We start from the raw sequence: 19,481 nt of genomic DNA, 5'->3' as shown, positions 1-19,481 counted from the left end.
CCAACCCACTATACACTTACAAACATCCATGCCCGAGCCCGGATTCGAACGAGGGACCCTTAACACCACAGTTCAGCTTTAACTGCTGCGCCACACGGGCTTATAACTTGCATTTATTATTTGAAGGTAGGTGGCGCTGTGTTTGAAGGAAAGCACACACGGGAAAAATATAACACGGCACTAAATTTAAAGCAAATCTTTGACAATGACAGCTAATGGCACTTCGACAGGCAACAGAAAGTACCAACTTAACCAAATTCGTCACGCGTAATACGGACATAATGTATTAATAATTTATTTCAATTGTTAATACATATGTCGGTATTCTTTGGATTTTGAAATACTACTCCTGATATTTCTGAGATTCTTTAGTTTTTTTAGACTTTTCAGAACTTTCCATTATATCAAATGTTTCGAATTCTGTTTCTATTTCTCTATCCATTCACTGTCTTCAGAGTTTTACGGATCCTTTTCGTTTCATATGAATTTATTCAAAAGGTTTCACTTTATTGGATCATTCGTCTTCAACTTCAGATTCTTCCCGTACCTGACTTTAATTCAATTCTTCCATGGGCTCTTTACCCTTCCGATTCCGCAGATTTCTCCGATTCTTCAGATTTTTTCGCATTTACATCATTTTTAATGTTCCGGTTTGTTCTGGTTTGTCTAACTGACTGAATGCGCTCTTAGTGTGTTGGGAATTGGATGGTTCATTGGCATTGGCATGACTTTCACTTTTGCTTTTATCGTGGTAATGACAGGTTTAACTTGGCGAAGAATATCAATTTCAATTAGATAATTCCAGAGTCATCATGCTAAAATTGTTTTAACACTAATTATCTAAGCGTCTTTACACGAATGGGGTAGGGCTGTAATCTTCTTCAGGTAATGTTATTTTCATAGAATTCCTCTTTGTTAACACGTTTCGTTTTAGGTTATGCCATAAGTGCTAATTTAATTACGTATCTCTATTTTATCTATTTGGTAATCTGAAGAAACCCTACTTGGAATTAGGTCTGATTTTCGTTTTTCGATATAATGTTTATCGCAAATACCAGAAATCGCAAACTTGCAGGTAACCTGTTGCTAATTGCCTGAAAAGAAATTATAGACTCGCCGGCCTATAAGCTTACCCCACGGATTACCTAACGGCTGCTGTTGGTTGGTATACGGGATTTCTAGACTGCGGCTTCGCTAGCTATGAGAGGCAAGACAGGCTTAAAACCCATAAGGGTGGTTGGGCTGGGTTCGCCCTCGTATTATTTATCTGTAAAGGTACCTTACTGTAAAGCCCCCACTTATGGGCGGCATATTGCAACAGTAGTTACAAATTGTAGGAAATAAGCTTCCGGTTCCTGGTGAAATTCTTTTATCAATTTTGTTTTTGTAACCAAAATTTGGAAATATTATTATCTAAAAATTTGATACTCCAATATGTTTATGTAACTTACGTATAGGACTCTCTTTTAAATCTATAAAATCTTTCTCTGTAGGACTTACAACTACGACGCTTATTCCACAAAAAAGCTCATTAAAACTAAATTACATTGATTACGCTTAAACAATGAGATAATAGTCATTTACTATACAAGACGATAAAGGGATGTTTTAACCATTGAGTGAAAGATATTAACTTTCACGAGATGGTTAGTTTCCTTTTATCGTCGTGTATAGTACAAAACTTGATTTTATAGAAGCCATATAAATCATTATAAAGCTTCTGACAATTCAGAATTTAATTTAGAGACGTCAAAAATAGTAAGCTAAGGTTCTGCCGTCGCGATCGATGCAGAATTGTCATCTGTTCTGGACGTCATTTTATATCGTGCATTTGAAATAAGAATGACAGATGTCAATAGAATGCACACTCATCTGTTTCACTTTATCTACCATTACGGTTAAAGTGGTCACTTTATCTATCCTTAAAGAACGGCTTAGCCTACTCATTGAAACAAATTAAAATGTCATTTTAACATATGCTATAAAATAAACGAACAAATCCTAACATCTCTAAACCAAACAAAAAACCTACTCCTAACTCAAAGAAAATATTCCTGCGAATCAATAATTAAACCTATCTAGAAATTAATCTTTGTATGATCTCAGCCAATGGGCGCAATCTTGCTTCTATTTATGAGTTATGAGCAATAAGGTGGTACTTTTTCATAAATAAATAAATACCTACACTTTAAGTTAATAACGTAAATTAATTAATTTTGTCAATCCTCCTCATTGCTAAGCTGTTATAAAGTTGTAAAATTAATTAAATAAAGCTTATCTTCGTTATCCAGCTAGCTGTATTGACTTCAAAACTGTTATATTTATTACTTGATTTTTCTAATAGAGAAGATTATGAAAAGTTTATGGAAAATTGCATGAATATATTATTTCTCCGTTTTACTATAAGAGTGTGAATGCAATCAATCAATCATAGACCGTACATTTTTGCAATATTACCCGCCCGCAACCCTTCTCTAAGCAAACGTACAGATATAGCTTTGACAAATGGCTAGCCACAGAAGTTTCCTTTTTTTCTTAAGAATCTTCAAAGGATATTTACAGATCTAAATTAACACAACTTCGAAAAATTGTATATAAGGAAACTTCTCGTATCTCTTCACCATCTTGTTTAACTATTCAATGATATTTAAATAGCACTATAAATTTGGTGCAAGGGCGTGAAATTGACAGCATTAAGTAATGTAGGTGGTAGATGCGTTAATATATTATGTCCGTCTTCAGAAACCAGCACCCCTTGGGGAACGCAGAATTAAACTCTAACATTCGCACTGGGGAAGTAAAACGCGCACACAGAAACATTTCTAATAAATACACTTTGGGGTAGTTAAAAATAAATAGGCTGCCGATTCATTCCTTCTCGTAAAAATTTACGATCTTTATAAATGTCGATCGCACTTAAATAATGTAATCGAGAAAGGCCATTGGAAGACTAATTAGCACTTTGTTTTCTCGTTTCTTCGATTATTTTCGGCATTATTCCGAATTTAGGTCTACTGGAATCGCTCCTTCCTTGTGCAAATGAACTGGATTGAACTACAAACCGCTTGTTAAGCTACCTTTTCCGAAAATAAGATAATGGTAATTGGTATGCTAAACAAATTAATTTGCACAAATTACTTCCAAATGTTATGTTGATATCCGACTGAGTGCCTTAATGTTAGCGTTATTTACTTTGTCTTTTGGCAATTATGTATCTTTGATTGTTTACCCAGTTTGTGTTTATTCAAACGGAACCTCGTCGGGAGATTTATACCCCCATCAGTGAGTTCATGCAAAAGCATCACCCTTGACCTTTAAACAGACGGGTGTACGAATTTCCGTAAAAGATATCCATCTGAATAAAATGAGGAAAAAATTTAACGCAAGAAAGAATTCTTACGCATGATACGTCATTTAGATGGTTTTTAAAATACCGTTTCTCTTCTTTAGATTTTTTAATTTATCAACTGCACTTTGTTCCCAACTTTTATAATATTTAAAAGTTTTGTGTGTGTCCGGTTTGATATTGCTGTGGAACTTTCTTTCTAGCGTAATTTCAAGTACAGTTCACTTTTCCAATTTAACAATAAACACTGAGTTGCCACAATGCCTTTTCTGTCTACAGCGGGGTGTGTTAAACGGTCTTGGCTGTAGTCCACTTTGTTTGCTAGAATTTTGTGATTAATTTGGTTTTTGTTTTTAGAGTAAATTTTTTCTGTGGTGATTCATGTAAATCGTGTGCTTATTCGAACTCTTTTAACGATCCATATAAATGTCTCACTCTTAAATCCGTGCCCAAAGTTTATTTCAGGTGTCTTCAAAATTTGTTTAAGTCATATTTTTGGAATTTAAGGAATTTGATCGTGGCCATTATTTGCCGTAGAATTTGGAATTTGCTCACCCAACGTTGGGGGCATTTATTGTTTATGTGGCCTGAATGTTAGGAACACAACAATACATGTTATTTATTGCTAAATTACGTAATTATGACTTACAAGATCTAAATTATAAAAATTGGAAGTTGATTTTTGAAAAAAAAGGTCATTATACCGTAAGCTTGCTTTTGAAAGGGATCGGATGCAGTGGTGGTGCTAGCGTTAACATATTACCCTCCGTAAATCAAGGACGTTTTTGCAAAATGCACTTGCCGAACTCAAAATGGAGCAACTGGTGGTAGTTAAGCAGAAGACAAAATGTCAAAATGTTACACGAAAAGACAAAATGGCGGTGAAAAATTGCTCCACACTATTGGGGGGGTAGCGTTAGCTCTGAAATGGGTGGCGCTAACCGCGCTAGCTTTTGGAAGTGATCGGCTGCAATGGTGGTGCTAGTTTTAACATAGCACCCCCAAAAGTCAAGGGCTTTTTGCAAACTTTACGAGCGATAGAGATTCAAAATAGCGTTTTTTACCAGATAACCAGCACGTTAAGTTTGACGTTTCTGATACATCACAGGGCTGAATTTCAACAGTAGAAATAGGATCAGGATCAGGAACCGTGTGACTGACATAAGTGGTTTGACATTCGAACGTTTGTTACCATTATTTATTTATAAAAATATTGAAAATAATGGGTTTACCTCATTTATCTTATAAAAAGGACTACCTTGTGAAGGAGGACATTTTCCAAACATTTCGTTTTGGGGAGGTAGCTGTATCCTTTTAGTTATTTTTATACAATTCCTTTTTGTTAACGCGTTTCTTTTTTATGGTTTATGCCATATATTTTAATTTAAATTACCTACCTTTGTTTTACCTATATCGCAATCCGAAGCCAATTTATTAATGGGGTACGTAAGTTTGAATTAATTGGAATTAGGTGTGATTTTGGTATTGTAGTTTTCGATTGATCGTATTAAAGAAGTACCGTGTTCTGGATAAAATTCAAACACTCGCTTTCGAATTGAAGAGTGCTACCTGACGATTAGCTGGAACTGATCTAATCCATTGTAACAAAGTTCGAAATATCAATCATCATGACAAATTTCTCTGTAATTGATATTTTGAATATAATTCTTTCTATGAAATGAGATAGCCAACTTCGAGAATGTTCTGTAATTTTTCTAGAAAGGTTCCGTTTGCTGTATAAGCAAGTTGAATCGCGTTTACTGGTTCCAACATCGACACTGAAGTGACAAATAGTTTGCGCTCGTGTTTACATGTTATAAATTTCAGTACAAGTGAGTGATAAATAATAATTAACTGATATAAGTCAATTGATTTAAGGACTGTTATAAATTGATTAAGAATTTACTGTAAACAAATAAATGACGTATTTAAATTTACGTTACAGTATGTCTAAAAGTGTCAATAACTTTTAACTACCAAAAGGACCACGATGTTTGCGACGGTTACAAGGCATAAACGTCTCGTATTAAACTAACTGGGTCCACTATTTGCTAAACATTACCATTTTTTTTATGAGAGATATTTTTTAGATTAAATTATACGGGAAAATTGAGCGCTTTTTTACATATCAAAAGCGATCGATGCATATGCTATTACCTCGCATTTTCCCAATGTAATTCAATTTCGCTTCTCAAATTTGATTCTCCAAACCAGAACCATTTCTTTGCTAAAAAAACTTGTGCATGCATTTCAGACTTACCCGCAAAATCTCCCGCGTGCACATGAAACTTGTCAGCCGCCGGTCTTGTAAGTTGCGCACAGGACAATTGTAATCCGTGATTAACAACATTTAAGAGCACTGCACACACGATTATAACCCACCCCCAACCACCTTCAGGATAATAATGTCGTCGTAACGTCGTCGCTTTACGGGCATCCAGCGGTATATCCGGTAATAAGCACTCGTGTTGTTTGTTGCACATGTTATTTTTCGATTTGGCGTTCGCCGCGTCGTTTTCATTGAAGTTTCTTGTAAATTTGCTTTCGGCGGCTTCGGTGTAGATGAGGTCCCAATTGTCGACCTTATTGCTTGGCCGTCGTCCCACGCTGTTGCAATTTCGGGTGTACCTGATCTCATCTTCGACACGAGTTAGGGCCAGTACGTGAAACCTCTCGTAGCGATCGGAAATTGTGTCGCTAATGTTGTTTGTTTGATTGAAAACTGAAAAAAGGATAATTGCACGTATTATTTATTTTGAAAGTTTGAACAGAGCATTGTAAAGTATGGATTGGACCCACGATGTATCTATGGTATTTTATTTACTGTTAAATAATACCTCGACGAAAGACTTGTACTATGTAAGAATGGAAGTACTCACCTGTACTGCTCTGAAGCTCGGAGTCGAACTCATCCTGTTCCAAGATGGTCGAAACAGTATCAGTTCGAACAGTTTTGTGTGGATGAGACGACATTTTCGTAAACAACTCTAGATGCTTCCTGGATAACGGCAGAACAGGCCCACTTTCCAGATCTCCATTTTCCTGAGAAGGTCGAGGGTGAAGAACATCCTCATAGTGGGAAGACGGAATATTGTTAACGTAAAAATCTTGCACCTCCTCCTCCAAATTCACACGTAATTGTACAACCGCCATAGTACCCACGGGCCATGTTTTTATATGATTTAATGTCATTATCGTCACAAGTCATATTACGACTCATTGTTTCTAACAGCACATCTTCAGCAGTTATTGATTTTGTAAAAAGTATGTCACTTCTCTACTTTAGCACACTTTCAATTGTCTTCACGTTGAAATGTATTTAGGACGTGAAGGTGTAATGCAGTAATCAGTGCGCTTTTCGCATTCAAATGTATCTGCATCGCCATTTGAATATTAATACGTACAAACACCGGCAACGCATTTCAGGAAGCTGTTGATTATAGTTTTCATTCGGGCCCGTTGCATATGTAAATTACGACCTAAATCTAAAAATATTCATATAATTCCTGTAATTTCAATATGCATCCGATAATAAAAAGGTAGCTTTCCATTTAATTTAACAACAGAATGACCAGCTATTGAAATTTAAATTTGTCGCAGTTGTGGATGTACTAATCTTTTTGAAATTGTTTGTTCGAAAATTTGTTTGCACATCTCATTTAATGATTGAATACTTATAAACCATATTTATATAAATATGTAAAAAAACATGATTGAAGTATTGATTAAAAATAATCCCTACCAAAACGACATTACAGGGGTACAGGTTTATTTTATTATATTGTTCTTATAATTATTGTTTTCGAAAACCGAAAACAAAAATGCTAACATAAAATTTCTCCACCGTTAGATAAGTTCGTCTACATGGTAATAAGTAGTAGGATTAGGCATAATTGCCGTGTGGAGAATTATTCTGTAATAGTATCAAACTTTTACGGTAACAAAATTTTTCTTGTTTGCGATCTATAAATTTATCATCCAAAAAACTTCATCTAGAAAGCCACAACTCCCTCACAAACTCATAGAAGAAAAGGTGTCCGACGGAAAGATCCTTATACAGTCCGTGTCATCCTATTACTTTACGTGTAGTTTTGTACCACCCTGAACCTATTCTCTTCCAACATTTTTTCACAAAAGGTACCGTTATTGTATTTATGTAAATGTAAAAGTTGTTATCTTTAAGAAAAAAATACATAATTTTGGTTGAGGTTTAAAAAGTCTTCATTAAAGGTCGAATTTTAACGTTCTTAAGTTGGGCAAATTGAAGCCATTTGTATTGCACTTATTTGAGTAAACATTGGAATTGACTGAAAAAATCAGTTTTTCATTTAAAGTAATTTAAATGAAAAAAATTTCAAAGTGAATAAGCCCAAGGTGAATAGTATAAGATATATTTTTGTATGAACAATTTGCCGTTGCTTGTTATTGTCTTTGAATTAAGGGTAAAAACCGTAGCCATCAAACTTGATCGTAATTCAGTGTTTAATTTTGCTAGCAAGCAATTTAAAAAATCCGAATATATTTTGATCTCTGGGGATTGAATTTTTAATTTGGGAAGTAATTAGTTTGGCCGGGATTCGCCTGTGTTCCCAGTGGAGGTTCTTCCCTTTTAACGTAAGTACCGCGTGTACTTTCTTTAGGTTTCGGCTGTAATTTGTTGTACTTAGTGAAATTTCCATCGACAATATTTCTGCTTCATCTATAATATTGATTAGCCATCTTCTACAAGAGGTAGCTAAATTGTATGTCATCAACGAAGGGAGCTTACCTTTGATTTCTTTTAGGGTTCAAGTTCCAGATACGTTTGTTCGACGTACATATTTTGTAAGCTTGCGTTAAATTCACCGTTACCAGGTGCCGACGCCCTTAGCTTAGCTCCTCATCTGCTGATAACAAGCGGCCATGAAGCAGATTGAACATTGAGGGACAACTATGGCAACTGATAACTGTGATTACTATTTTGTACCTTCGGGGTTTTGTATGCGATTACATTCAGGTAATTTGTTAACATCAGTTAATCCTTAAATGGCAGACATACTGACCTACTCAACTACTGTTTTTGGACACCACCACTTCCTACTGAAGGGGTTGGCCAATTAAGTACCGTATAGAATCCGATTACAAGTAGAGCGAGGCTCCTCAGGCATTAATCAACTAATTATAGCCCTGCGGCGTGGGAGTTTTCGTTTTTCATTGTTTTCAGGTTTGGATGCGAGAACTGAGCTCGCTTGTTAGACAAGAGTTGCCCTGATATGTTTTACTTGTACTTGTTCCTATATGTGCGAATTTTTGCTCTGAATATCAATTCATGTGTGGAAAGCTTTTAAGATTTAGTAATTATTTTTTATTGACTTTGGGAAAGTTAATTGGGAGTTTTCTGGGAAGTTTAACGTACCCCTTTGGGGAAATTCGTGTATGAGAATATTTTGTGTAATTAATGTGCTTCAACCTTAGAGACCTAAACTGATTGTTGCTGTTTTTACTACCCTCGTATTTTCTTAATTTCTACAGCAAAAGTTAAGATAGAAATTGAGTGGCGCTCAAGCCATTGGTAAGTGGTAACGAAGTGAAGAAGTTCATATTCCCAGAACAAACTACCGCTCTGGAGATTCTGGCGCTTTTATTTTATTTTCTAACCCTGCTCTAGTTGGCCGTTTATGTGGCGAGTTTGAGTCTAAGCAGCGCCAACTCTGTCTACTGTAAAATCTACCCACTATATATATCTACTTAATTTTTTTGGTAAAGTTTTCACTTTGGTTTTCTTTATTTTTCGGCTTGAGGTCATGCATCTTTAATGATGTTTCCCCTTTTTCTTTGATTTTGCGTGCGCACTCCTTGTACTGAAAATTAGATTCGATCAAGACTTGTAATAAAGAAGATTCACGCTGCCATATTTGCGGTGACATTTTCGTCATTACCTTTAATAAGGGATTTAATGGTATTTTTGTTGAAATTTTTTACTTTCTACGCTTCACTGACGCCATTGCGGATTTTTTTCTACCCTTTTGTGTATGTATTGTGACGTTGCGCAATATTTCTTTTAAGATTGACTAATTCTTTCATGCTTTTATTTTCTGGTTTAGCTCTTTTCTTCCTGTTTGTTGCCTGATTATTACTACCTACATCGACGTCTTTGATAAATACGCAGAATTTGGATGACATAGCATTTCTACATTGAACCGCCATTTTGAATTTTGAGTTAGAAGCTAGTCACGCGATACGTTACTCCTCATCTACATACCAATTAATACATCTGAAGATGTATTTGTTCCTGTTAACTGCAGGTATTGCAATTGCTTAGATGCTTCTGATTTTACGTCCACTACCCTTTACCTTTACAAAGAATACTTTCGACACTTTATCTACGTTACTTTTTGTCGTTACGAAGAATACATTCATGTGACTTTAATTACGTTTCAATCCTTCAAGCAAAAATTCTTAGCTACCTGCACATTATAAATCAGTTTTGGAAGTTAACGTTACGTCTGTGCTTTTATATATTGCCGATTTGTATATAGTGGATTCAGCGAAACAGTTAACATTTCTCATTAACGCTTAGGGGAGTGCCCAATAGTATTGCGAGAAATGGTATTATTGGATTTGCATCTTAACCTATAAGGGATAACCGCAGTTTTACGGTGCAAAGAAATTAAATATTAGAGGGTACCTTAATTAAGCGTTATCAACAAAATAAAATTGCGGAAGAAACCCCATTTTACATTCTATTTCCTCCTTGTCAAATTCTTTCAACTTTCCCAAATTCCATTTTCTACTATCAACTCAGGTATGCAGATGGGTAAGGGTAACTGATACAAAAAAGGCGTTCAATACAAAAAAGGTGGCCCATGAAAGATGCGACAGGTTCCCCTTCCCCTTCCGGGTGTGAAAGGCGGTCGAGCCTAATTGGCGGTTGATACGGAAAAGGCGGTCGATACAAAAAGGTCACCCATGGAAGATGCGACAAGTCTTCCTCCCCCTCTAGACGTTCTTCTTCTCTAAGGCGTTCAACTTTGGTGTATAACTCGAAGTAAACCTAAAACTGTATGTGTATTATGCCTATTATACGCCTTTTATTACATTAATCCTAAATCTAGGTAGGTACACGCAGTGGCGTAACTAGGTAGGTGCCAAAGGTGCCGCGGCACCGCGCTCTGAAGGCGGGAGGGCGCGCCGGAGCCGCTGAAGCACCGAGGGCACTAAGTCGGGATGGGCTGTACGCGGTGTACCGTATAGGCCAGTCATAAAAGCCAATAACGGCGGTTAAATTCTAATAATTTGCTAAAGACGAATACAGGCTGCACTGAAATATAATTAAAACTAAATTTACGGTCCTTTAGGATGAACGGACATCCAAGGGATTTCAGCGCATTTTTGTGTGGCAGATCAGTACTTTTATTAGCCAGTTTTGACTCCACAGTCAATAAGATCTTGTCGAGGGCTACCACATTCGCTTTGTCGGTACCCACTTCTGCCCCCCACAGACGCCGGATGTATACAAAGTTTGAATCAAAACACTACCACGCTATGTTAAGTGCCTCAATATGGATGTTGAAAAACAGCCTAAGAGTGTAGCTTCCAAATGTATATAATAAAAGTTGTTTCTTACACTTTCTTAATTTTTTATTTCAAAACGTCTGTTACTTTCTGAATAGCCCTTGTTACAAAGTTACAGCGGTAGGAAAAGGCTGCAAATTTAATTTAATAATAATAATACTTTATTTGTGATCTATACAATAGGCTGTATTAGTGTGACCAGCATTTGCACGCAATCATTTCTACGACTTGTGCCCCATGACATAGCTAAATTTGACGCGAGAATTGAAAACATTATAAATAAATGTATTTCTATTCTTCATTGCGTGAAAGCATCTTTTTAAAATGTAAGTATGCAAAATGTGTGTGTAAATTCGAAAGGGTGCAGTGCTTTTAAAATTTCGTGTAAAGTTTCTCTCAAAAATGGACAGTGTTTTATTAATTAGAGCTCAATGTTATCTAATAAGGCGCCAAAATATGGTAGGGTGCCTAAACCTGATCCGGCACCGCTTCGAAAAATACATAGTTACGCCACTGGGTACACGTTAAATCCAGCATATTTCAATTTAGTAGACGAAGAAAGTTCGTTACATAAATAATAACTATTTAAGTAAGACGAAGACAGGCAAATAAAAACTGGTGAGAGGGAATGTTCTTTCATGGTCGCCCTTAATTTCTATTGAATTTGCTGTACTTAGATTCGTATTATTTCTAAATAATAGAATGTAATGTCATTTATATAACTCTATCTAGATAGATGTCGGTGTTCATTGAGAGTTTGACTATCGGACCAATGCTAAGAATAATCAAGCACTAAACTTTAGGCACATTTAAATATGTAATGCCATATTTGAAGTAAAGAAACATTAAATTTTAGGGGGTACTGAGGTTCAACAGAACAACCCCCCATCGTTTTTCTAAAGTGCTAAAAGAACAATATACAGTGAGTTTTTTTTTAAATGCGAACATAGGAATTTGCATGCAATGTAATTTCCCTATGTTCGATTTAAAAAAAAACACATCAATCTATGAGGTGTGCGCGGTTCACATTCCCAAATCGCGCAACTTGTGTGACTATGAACAGCGACTCTATAGTCTTTATGATGAAGAGCACTCGGTAAGATTTTTTTTAAGAAGCCATGTGAGGCCATAGCAACATTAGGAAACATTTTTCTTACGATAACTTACTTACGAGACTTACGATAACTTGACCTCACAGGCCATGAGGCCACGCACTGACACCACAACTCATTGTGAACCAACCTTCAATTATTTGTAGGTCATGTGCACCTGGTATTCTACTAATTTGATCTATTCAATACATAAACGAAGAAAATAAGAAAATAAATAGCGAAAACAACTACAATAAATGTTCAAAGTGTCCTCTTTGACATTCTAAGCAATAACTTAACCGATTTCGTAATTAAATTGGACGGCGGTATTTTTAAAAATGTGACAGCCGTCAATTGTATCTACTACTCATTTGAACTACTCAATAGATTGATGTGTTTTTTTTAATCGAACATAGGGAAATTACATTGCATGCAAACTCCTATGTTCGCATTTAAAAAAAATTCACTGTATAAATAAAGGCACAATTAAAACGGTATTTAATGCAGGAGGCACAATTAATTCTAATCAAAATTGATTTGTTTCTGCGGCAGCGAAGGTCGAAATGAACGAACCACTGTAGTTACGGTATCAATGAACTGGCTTTTTCAAGAGCTTTCACAAAATCTCTCCCGAGTGGCCGGTTGCCATTCCACATTAAGTGAAAGCAACTCAAAGCTTTACGAGTAAATTAATACGTTTCTGTTATTCACAGCTTCCGGCTAAAATCCGCATGTTCTCCTGGTCTCTTGTTACCTTATTTACATTTCTATTACACAAGCACGGCAACGGATCATATCGTTTTGCAATTTTTCAAAGTGCAACAAACGAGCAAGGTTGGCGTTGCGTTGTTATTTAGAATGGAATGGAATTTGTCAAGTAATTCATTCATGAAAAAATGAAAATCCGAGGGCGAACGTTTTATGTAATCAATCCCGGACAGAGTAGGCCGACTTTATTGAAGTTGCTTCAATTTTCTTAAGGGTTGTAATAAATATTACGTAAAGTAGCGGATCGTAACAAATTTGTTTAGCAAGCCATCGCTAGTTGTAAGACAATTTATCGTGTAATAAATTGCTGCGGGATGCGACATATTAAAAAGGAGGATACTCTCACATACGTCAATATCTTGCGCATTGTCGTAATTGCAGTGTGTATTGGTTCATAAAATGGAAAATTGAAATTCGCTTTAGGTAAAAGGCGCCATGAAAAATGTAATATTGTGTAATGTGCCTTATAAGTTATAACTCAAAGCTTCTGAATTGAATAATGGGGTGAAATCCACAAGAGGAACCCCTGTTTCATCTCTTACTTAATTATACACATTGTCTAGTTTTGAGAGAGCGTGGGTGGTTAATCTGCTGAGTTATATATAATAGCATTGATTTCCCACCTACAGTACATAGGTAGGTATAGGGTTGTATCCCTCATTACTTCGCGGTTCTTGAAGCATTGTTCAAGTCATGTTTTGTGTGCACGTTAAACTATAACAAGCCATGTTCTTTCGTATCTAGGTCAGTTCGCAGCACGATACTTTTCTTATAATAAATTTCAAATGGCTTAAAAATTCCATATTCCTGCATGACAGTTTAATTTCTCATTGTAGAGCAGAATTGAACGCTTTCCGCCTCAAGGGGGATATTGTTTTACGTCTCCTTATTTTCAGAACTTATTCTGAAAATAATTGAAAAACGACAAATACTACCCCGTATTCGCCTGTGAACGGTTTCAGTGGTAATGGAAAACAGTAACATTAAAAGCAATATTTTCAAGCAATTCCCATTGCCATTTGCATTTCAAACAATTCTCCTTTGAGATTTTCAATTCTACACATGCAACTTTATCGACCTACTATCCCACGAATTTCTACTGATGTTACACAAATATTTTGTTCTTCGACCGTAAAAGCATTTTTTTGTGCAAAGGAAGGAAGCAGCATAGTCATTCGTTGCGAACTGATTTTAAGACGACGGCAGCTAGCGTTTACGTTTTGCAGAAAACATTACGCGAGCAATAAAAAAATAAACGTAGTACCAAATCATTTTTATGTGATACAAAAGTACACATAGGGCAGGAAATAACGTAATCGTAAAAATTTGATAATCGCTTTACTGGATGGCTCAGTTTTGGAAACGTTTGCCATCTTTTCCAATCCATTTTAATACACCACTTTTATTATTGAAGTGTTCATTATTTTACAGTTACACTAGCTACTGCATTGCAAATATGCAATGGTTTGGTAAAATAAAATCGATACGATTCTAAAAGGGAACAATTGCATAACAAAATCATGAAAATGACCTTTATAGAGCGTATTTCCATAATTTTGAAAAAATAATTTTAGGAAAGATGACTGAAAAAATCAGGACCGTGTTTAATTGCTTAGCCGCGATGCTACGACCACAAAAGGGCCCTTCTGTTTAGTTACTAAAAATTTAATTTCTAACAATGTTTGTAAAAAGTATTTAATTAGGCTACCAAAATTAAATGTTAGATGTAAAGGTACAGAATATCTATCGTTGGAACACTGTGGGGTTTAGCGCGATAAGTGCGATACACAAAAATAATCTACATTAAATTGCGCACAAAAATTGTCTTGGGTATGATCTTGCTAAAGGGAACCATTCCAGAGTTACGAAGGGTGTAAAAGTAAACATTTTTTGTATTTTTTCGATTTTCTGAAAAAATGAAATTTTGTTTGGAGTCAAGAACACTGAAGGTCGAGTGAGGATGGAAGATTGGGGAACACCTGAGAGCAATTGTAATAATAATTTACGCGGGGGAACATTTTCGGATTGGAGACGCTCATACACGTAGAAACGGAATTAAAACAAATCTTTGTAATAAACAAAGATTTTTCTTAGTTCGCATAGCTAACAGTAACGGCCATTTAAAAAACTGTGTTATCAAAGCTATTTACAGCGCTTTGTACGATAAATAATATTTTGTACACAACGTCATTCCGCAGCAAATTTAACAGACAGTGAAGTGGTGCGTTTACTCATCATAAAGCTTAATTAATTGGACATAATTTTAATACCAACACAACGGAAAATTGGCGTTTTATTCCAGTGTATAGTAACAATATCCGGTATTATTTTCGCGAAATTGGAGCTGGTTTGTCTTCGCAATACGTGCGGACATTTTTTCTTGGCATTCACCGCGAAGTTAACCTCTACGGACGCAGTGGCCTATTTCCATATGCTTAAAGTTAGCGGCATTTTTCCAGACAAAGAGAGAGAGAGAGAGAGAGAAAAATGGAGATATCTGATTAAAGTAAATTTGATATTCCTGAAGAAATCGACCGTGCGAACCATCTTTATAAAAAAATTCTATATTGTACTTCATTCATTGATAAGAATCAGATCCAAGCAAAAGGATTTAGTTGATTTATTTCTGTCATTGGGAATTTTATTTGCATTTAATTTCAGTATTACCATTCCTTTAGTTGGATTAAATTGTTGTTTCGTATTTAAGGTGTGTGTTGAACAGGAGAATTTACTAGTATAAGGAAGCATGAACACATCTCTCAGTTGAAAGAAATTGATTGGCTCAATATGTCGAAAAGAAGATTATTACATTCTGCTTCCTTATTTCATAAAAGCATCTCTACTAAGATGCCTACCTACCTGTATGAAAACATTAAATTCAGTTCTAGTAGTCGACATTACAAATTAATTACCCCTCCACTACATAAAACGCAAATGTTTAAGCGATCTTTTTCATACAACATAGCAAGTGTATATAACAATATTTCCGCGTATATAAAAAGAAAAGAAAAAGGCGCATTTAAACGAAATTATTTTCATTTACTTCTACGCGAGCAAAACAAATGATTATTTTTCTTCCCCTTTTCATTTTCTTCTTCTTTATTTAGAACCACGACTGATTTATTTATCTCTCTCTCCCTTTTAATATACATATTTTTAAGTTCATTCCACTAATTGTTTTATTTTCTTAGTTTAGGATGGGGTTAAGTGGTAGAGCAGTTCTAGGGTGTCTCACCACAGAACTGAACTTCGCCCCGTTAGATTACGGAACATTAATTTCATTTTTCATTTAATTTTAATTATTTAGTTTATTATCTATTTGAATGTTTATTTTATGTTTATTTCCTTCTGTACTTCCAGTAATCTAATAAATGCACTTATTATTATTATTATTAAATCATTATGTGGTAAAAATATCATTTCTACATAAGAATAAAATTTATCAGGGACATGTGATCACGAAATTAAGTTAAATAATTAATAAAGTTTGTGGCCAGTGGCGTACTTCTGCATTATCCAAAGGGGCATACTTTTTTTAAAGTAAGAACCACTAGTGTTCATCACATATTTTTCTTTTTAGCGCATTTTTGTAAAGACGAGGAGTGTATGTGAAATTAACGACTTTAGACATGGGGCTACATATGATGTGGGGTCGGCAACATCTGGGCGACATCTCCGAGACGTGGTGATTTTTCAGTTTTTTCCCAACGTCTTCTACAGTTTTACTGCGATTGATTTCAAATTGGTATCGCCGGAAAGATATTACACGCCCACAACTCCTGCATGACGGAATTTTGAATGATTTTTGATACAATAAATTGCTTTCCCATAACTAACAAAAGAAAAGAGAAATTAAATTAATTAGCACTATTTTCTTCAATTTGAATTTTTCTCTTAAATTTGATTATGTAATGTAATAAGTTCTTTATGCTGCTGTATCCCGAAAAGTGTACACTTTAACTCTCAAGTCGTCGCGCCAAGGTCTATGACACCGGACAACTAAAAATATCAGGATTGTTCTCGGTGAATATGCTCAATTTTACTGCCCCAAGGGTATCGATTACAAGTTCGACTTAGAAAAGTTTGCGGAATTGATAAAAAACAAGGGCAAGGAAATGTGAATCCTGGTAGATGCGCATATTCAAGTTATAAAAAGAAGAGAAAAACTCGATTTTCTTGTTTTAGATATAGCACTTATATGTGCCTAAAACACAATAATGCTATTTCTCACTCTGTGCTTTACACGTTCTGGTATACAAAATATTCGTTTGATTCATAAAAAGAAATACACACATCACTAGCATGGAATTTGAATTGCCATCATCCATACTCTATTCATCTTTGGCAATTGGATTCCTTAAATTGGAGATCCTAGAATAATTAGTGACCGGATTCACGTTTAACTCCGTAGGAGGATATAATTCCGATTTATTAACTTGCGTTAAATTCACCATTTGTTGCGAGTACCGACGCGTTTGACATATCTTTCATCTGCTGAAAACGCGAGCGGCCATTTTCTGGATTTGATCAATAAGCGATCCTCTCAACAAAGGGACAACTTCTGTAACTTTTAGCGTATTAGTATCACTTTCAATTAATTTATTAGCTTCTGTCCTGCTTAATATCTTTACTATCTCGGTTAAATCGGCTGGCCAATTAAATACCGTACCTGATATAGACGCAGATTAAGAGTAGAGCAAGGCCCTTCAGGCATTAGTCAAATAAATATATACGAAGCTCTGCGGATTGGGAGGTTTTCTTTTGATCATTTGCAGGTTTTAGATTGAGGTCACTTCTTGGCGTCAGCGTCATTTATGCCTTATATGTTTTACTTCTTCTTGGCCCTATACGTACAAATTGTTGCCCGGAATATCAATTTATTTGAATTTATCTCTGGAAACATGTTTTAAAATTCAGTAATCAATTTAATCGATTATTCTTGATTGGAGGTTTGTTAAACTGGAAAATTTCAATTGTAAAGTCAAGTAAATATAAGTTTATGGGTAACGTAATTCGTAATTTGGCAGAATTTTGTATACTTGTGTGTTACGCTCTCTAATTGTGAGTAGATTTTTTATTTTTGCGATTTGTTCGAATAAACCAGTATTTCTTTAGGTACCTAAATTGATTTGCACTGTTTTTACTACCCTCGTCTCATACGGGGAGAGTTAAGTTAGAAATTGACTGGCGATCAAGCATGGGTAAGTGCAACGAAGGGCGAAGATCAAATGCCCAGAACGAACTACCACTGTGACAGATCTCAAGCTTGTATTTTCTGGTTTAACCCTGAGCCAGTTGGCCGTTTATGCGGCGGGTTTGAGGACACGCACTACCAACCGTTACATCTGAAATGTCAACATTTAAATTTAACTCAAAAAGAAGATCAACTCGTAATCAGAGAGATTATCAATATCGAAACAGATTTCCGCCAAGCTATAATTGTTCAATGACTATCAAACAAATGTAGTAATTAAATTTCTATTGTATCAAAAACCAGTATGCAATCAAAAGTTATATCGAGGAATCGTCGAAAATAAAATTTACTTTTGAACTCTGGATGTAACGGCCTTTTGAGCTTAGAAAGGCGCTTTTTGCATTATCTGTAACAGATAGAAATCGAATACTAAAACCGTAATTAATAATCAATAAGAATCAATAATTCGAATGACTGTACACTAGATGGCAATGGAATTTTCCAATGGACCTTCATTGATTGTGAAATACTGCGAAATTCAAAATTCTGCGGTTTCCGCCAAAAATATCGAAGTAGATAGCAATAATCAAGTAGAAAATAATGATATACGTACCGTAAACGACCTTAGAACTTGTAAATAGATCCACAAAAACGCGTATCCTCTAAAGCCAAGCAAATACTCAAGAAAGAAACTTCACAGAAATGCAATAACCACCAACAAATCTCTTTTACAGGTAGCAACAAAATTTGTCAAAACGATCTGTACGTTCTTATTACAAGTAATAACCGAAACTGTTCTTGTACAAGGAATGCGTGGGCAGAAAGAATTAAGAAAACACCGGCACGACCTCTAGCAGCGAAAATAAAGAACTATTGTAAATGAAACCTGTACCGCTCGGACAAATCGAATGTTCCTTGAGCAAAAAGGGACGTTACAAAGAGTATATGACGCTAAGACCATTACCTTCCCTTGGGACAAAAGTTGCCTCAGACTAACCAGAAAGACATTATTTTTAAAAAAATTTTGCTTGTAGAACCAGAAACCAGAACACAGGCAAAATTTTTGCTTTCTGCACACGGTTCTTCTAAAATTTAGGGGGAATTTCCTTGATCCATCATCCATCTTGTTGTAACTCAAGTCTGAAAGCCACTTGTTTAAAAAAATGGTTTATTTAGAAGATTAGATTTTATTGGGAAAGTTACCAGTGAGGTCTTCGTCTGCAATAGAATGTGCAAAAGGCCATTACTGAATTCGTTACCAAAAGGCCCATAGTCTATTAACATTAATAAAAAAAAGGGAATTTGTGGAACGGGCCTGACGAATAAGGTAACAGAAACTGGACCGAATTCTTACCAAAATCATTCACGGTGATAATTGGTCTCCCTGCATGCATGTGCAGTAAATTCGACCATACCTTCTAATGCATCTGGTTGCCAAAAAGTGGCACAACATAGTAAGTTTCAACAATATTTGATTTGTTCGGCTATTGGCGACATTCTGCTGGGCCCATGCCACTAAATCTATTCC

At 35.5% G+C, this 19,481-nt stretch overlaps 1 protein-coding gene across 1 annotated transcript in view; it reads right to left on the bottom strand.

The window, feature by feature from the left end:
- Positions 1-5,499: 5,499 nt before the first annotated feature.
- Positions 5,500-19,481, bottom strand: part of LOC116163924 — a 42,372-nt gene continuing 28,390 nt past the window's right edge. Inside the window, exons 2-3 of the mRNA XM_031478052.1 lie at positions 6,226-6,831; positions 5,500-6,068 (exon numbers count right to left, since the gene is read on the bottom strand). Of these exons, the coding sequence (XP_031333912.1) occupies positions 5,500-6,068; positions 6,226-6,538 (882 nt within the window). The 5' untranslated portion in view covers positions 6,539-6,831. The remainder of the gene's footprint in view (positions 6,069-6,225; positions 6,832-19,481) is intronic.

Source organism: Photinus pyralis, unplaced genomic scaffold (assembly GCF_008802855.1).
Source record: "Photinus pyralis isolate 1611_PpyrPB1 unplaced genomic scaffold, Ppyr1.3 Ppyr1.4_LG2, whole genome shotgun sequence".
In the NCBI taxonomy this organism is placed as follows: domain Eukaryota; kingdom Metazoa; phylum Arthropoda; class Insecta; order Coleoptera; family Lampyridae; genus Photinus; species Photinus pyralis.
The sequence above is the reverse complement of the archived record's forward strand: the minus strand, read 5'-3'. Positions and strand labels throughout refer to the sequence as shown.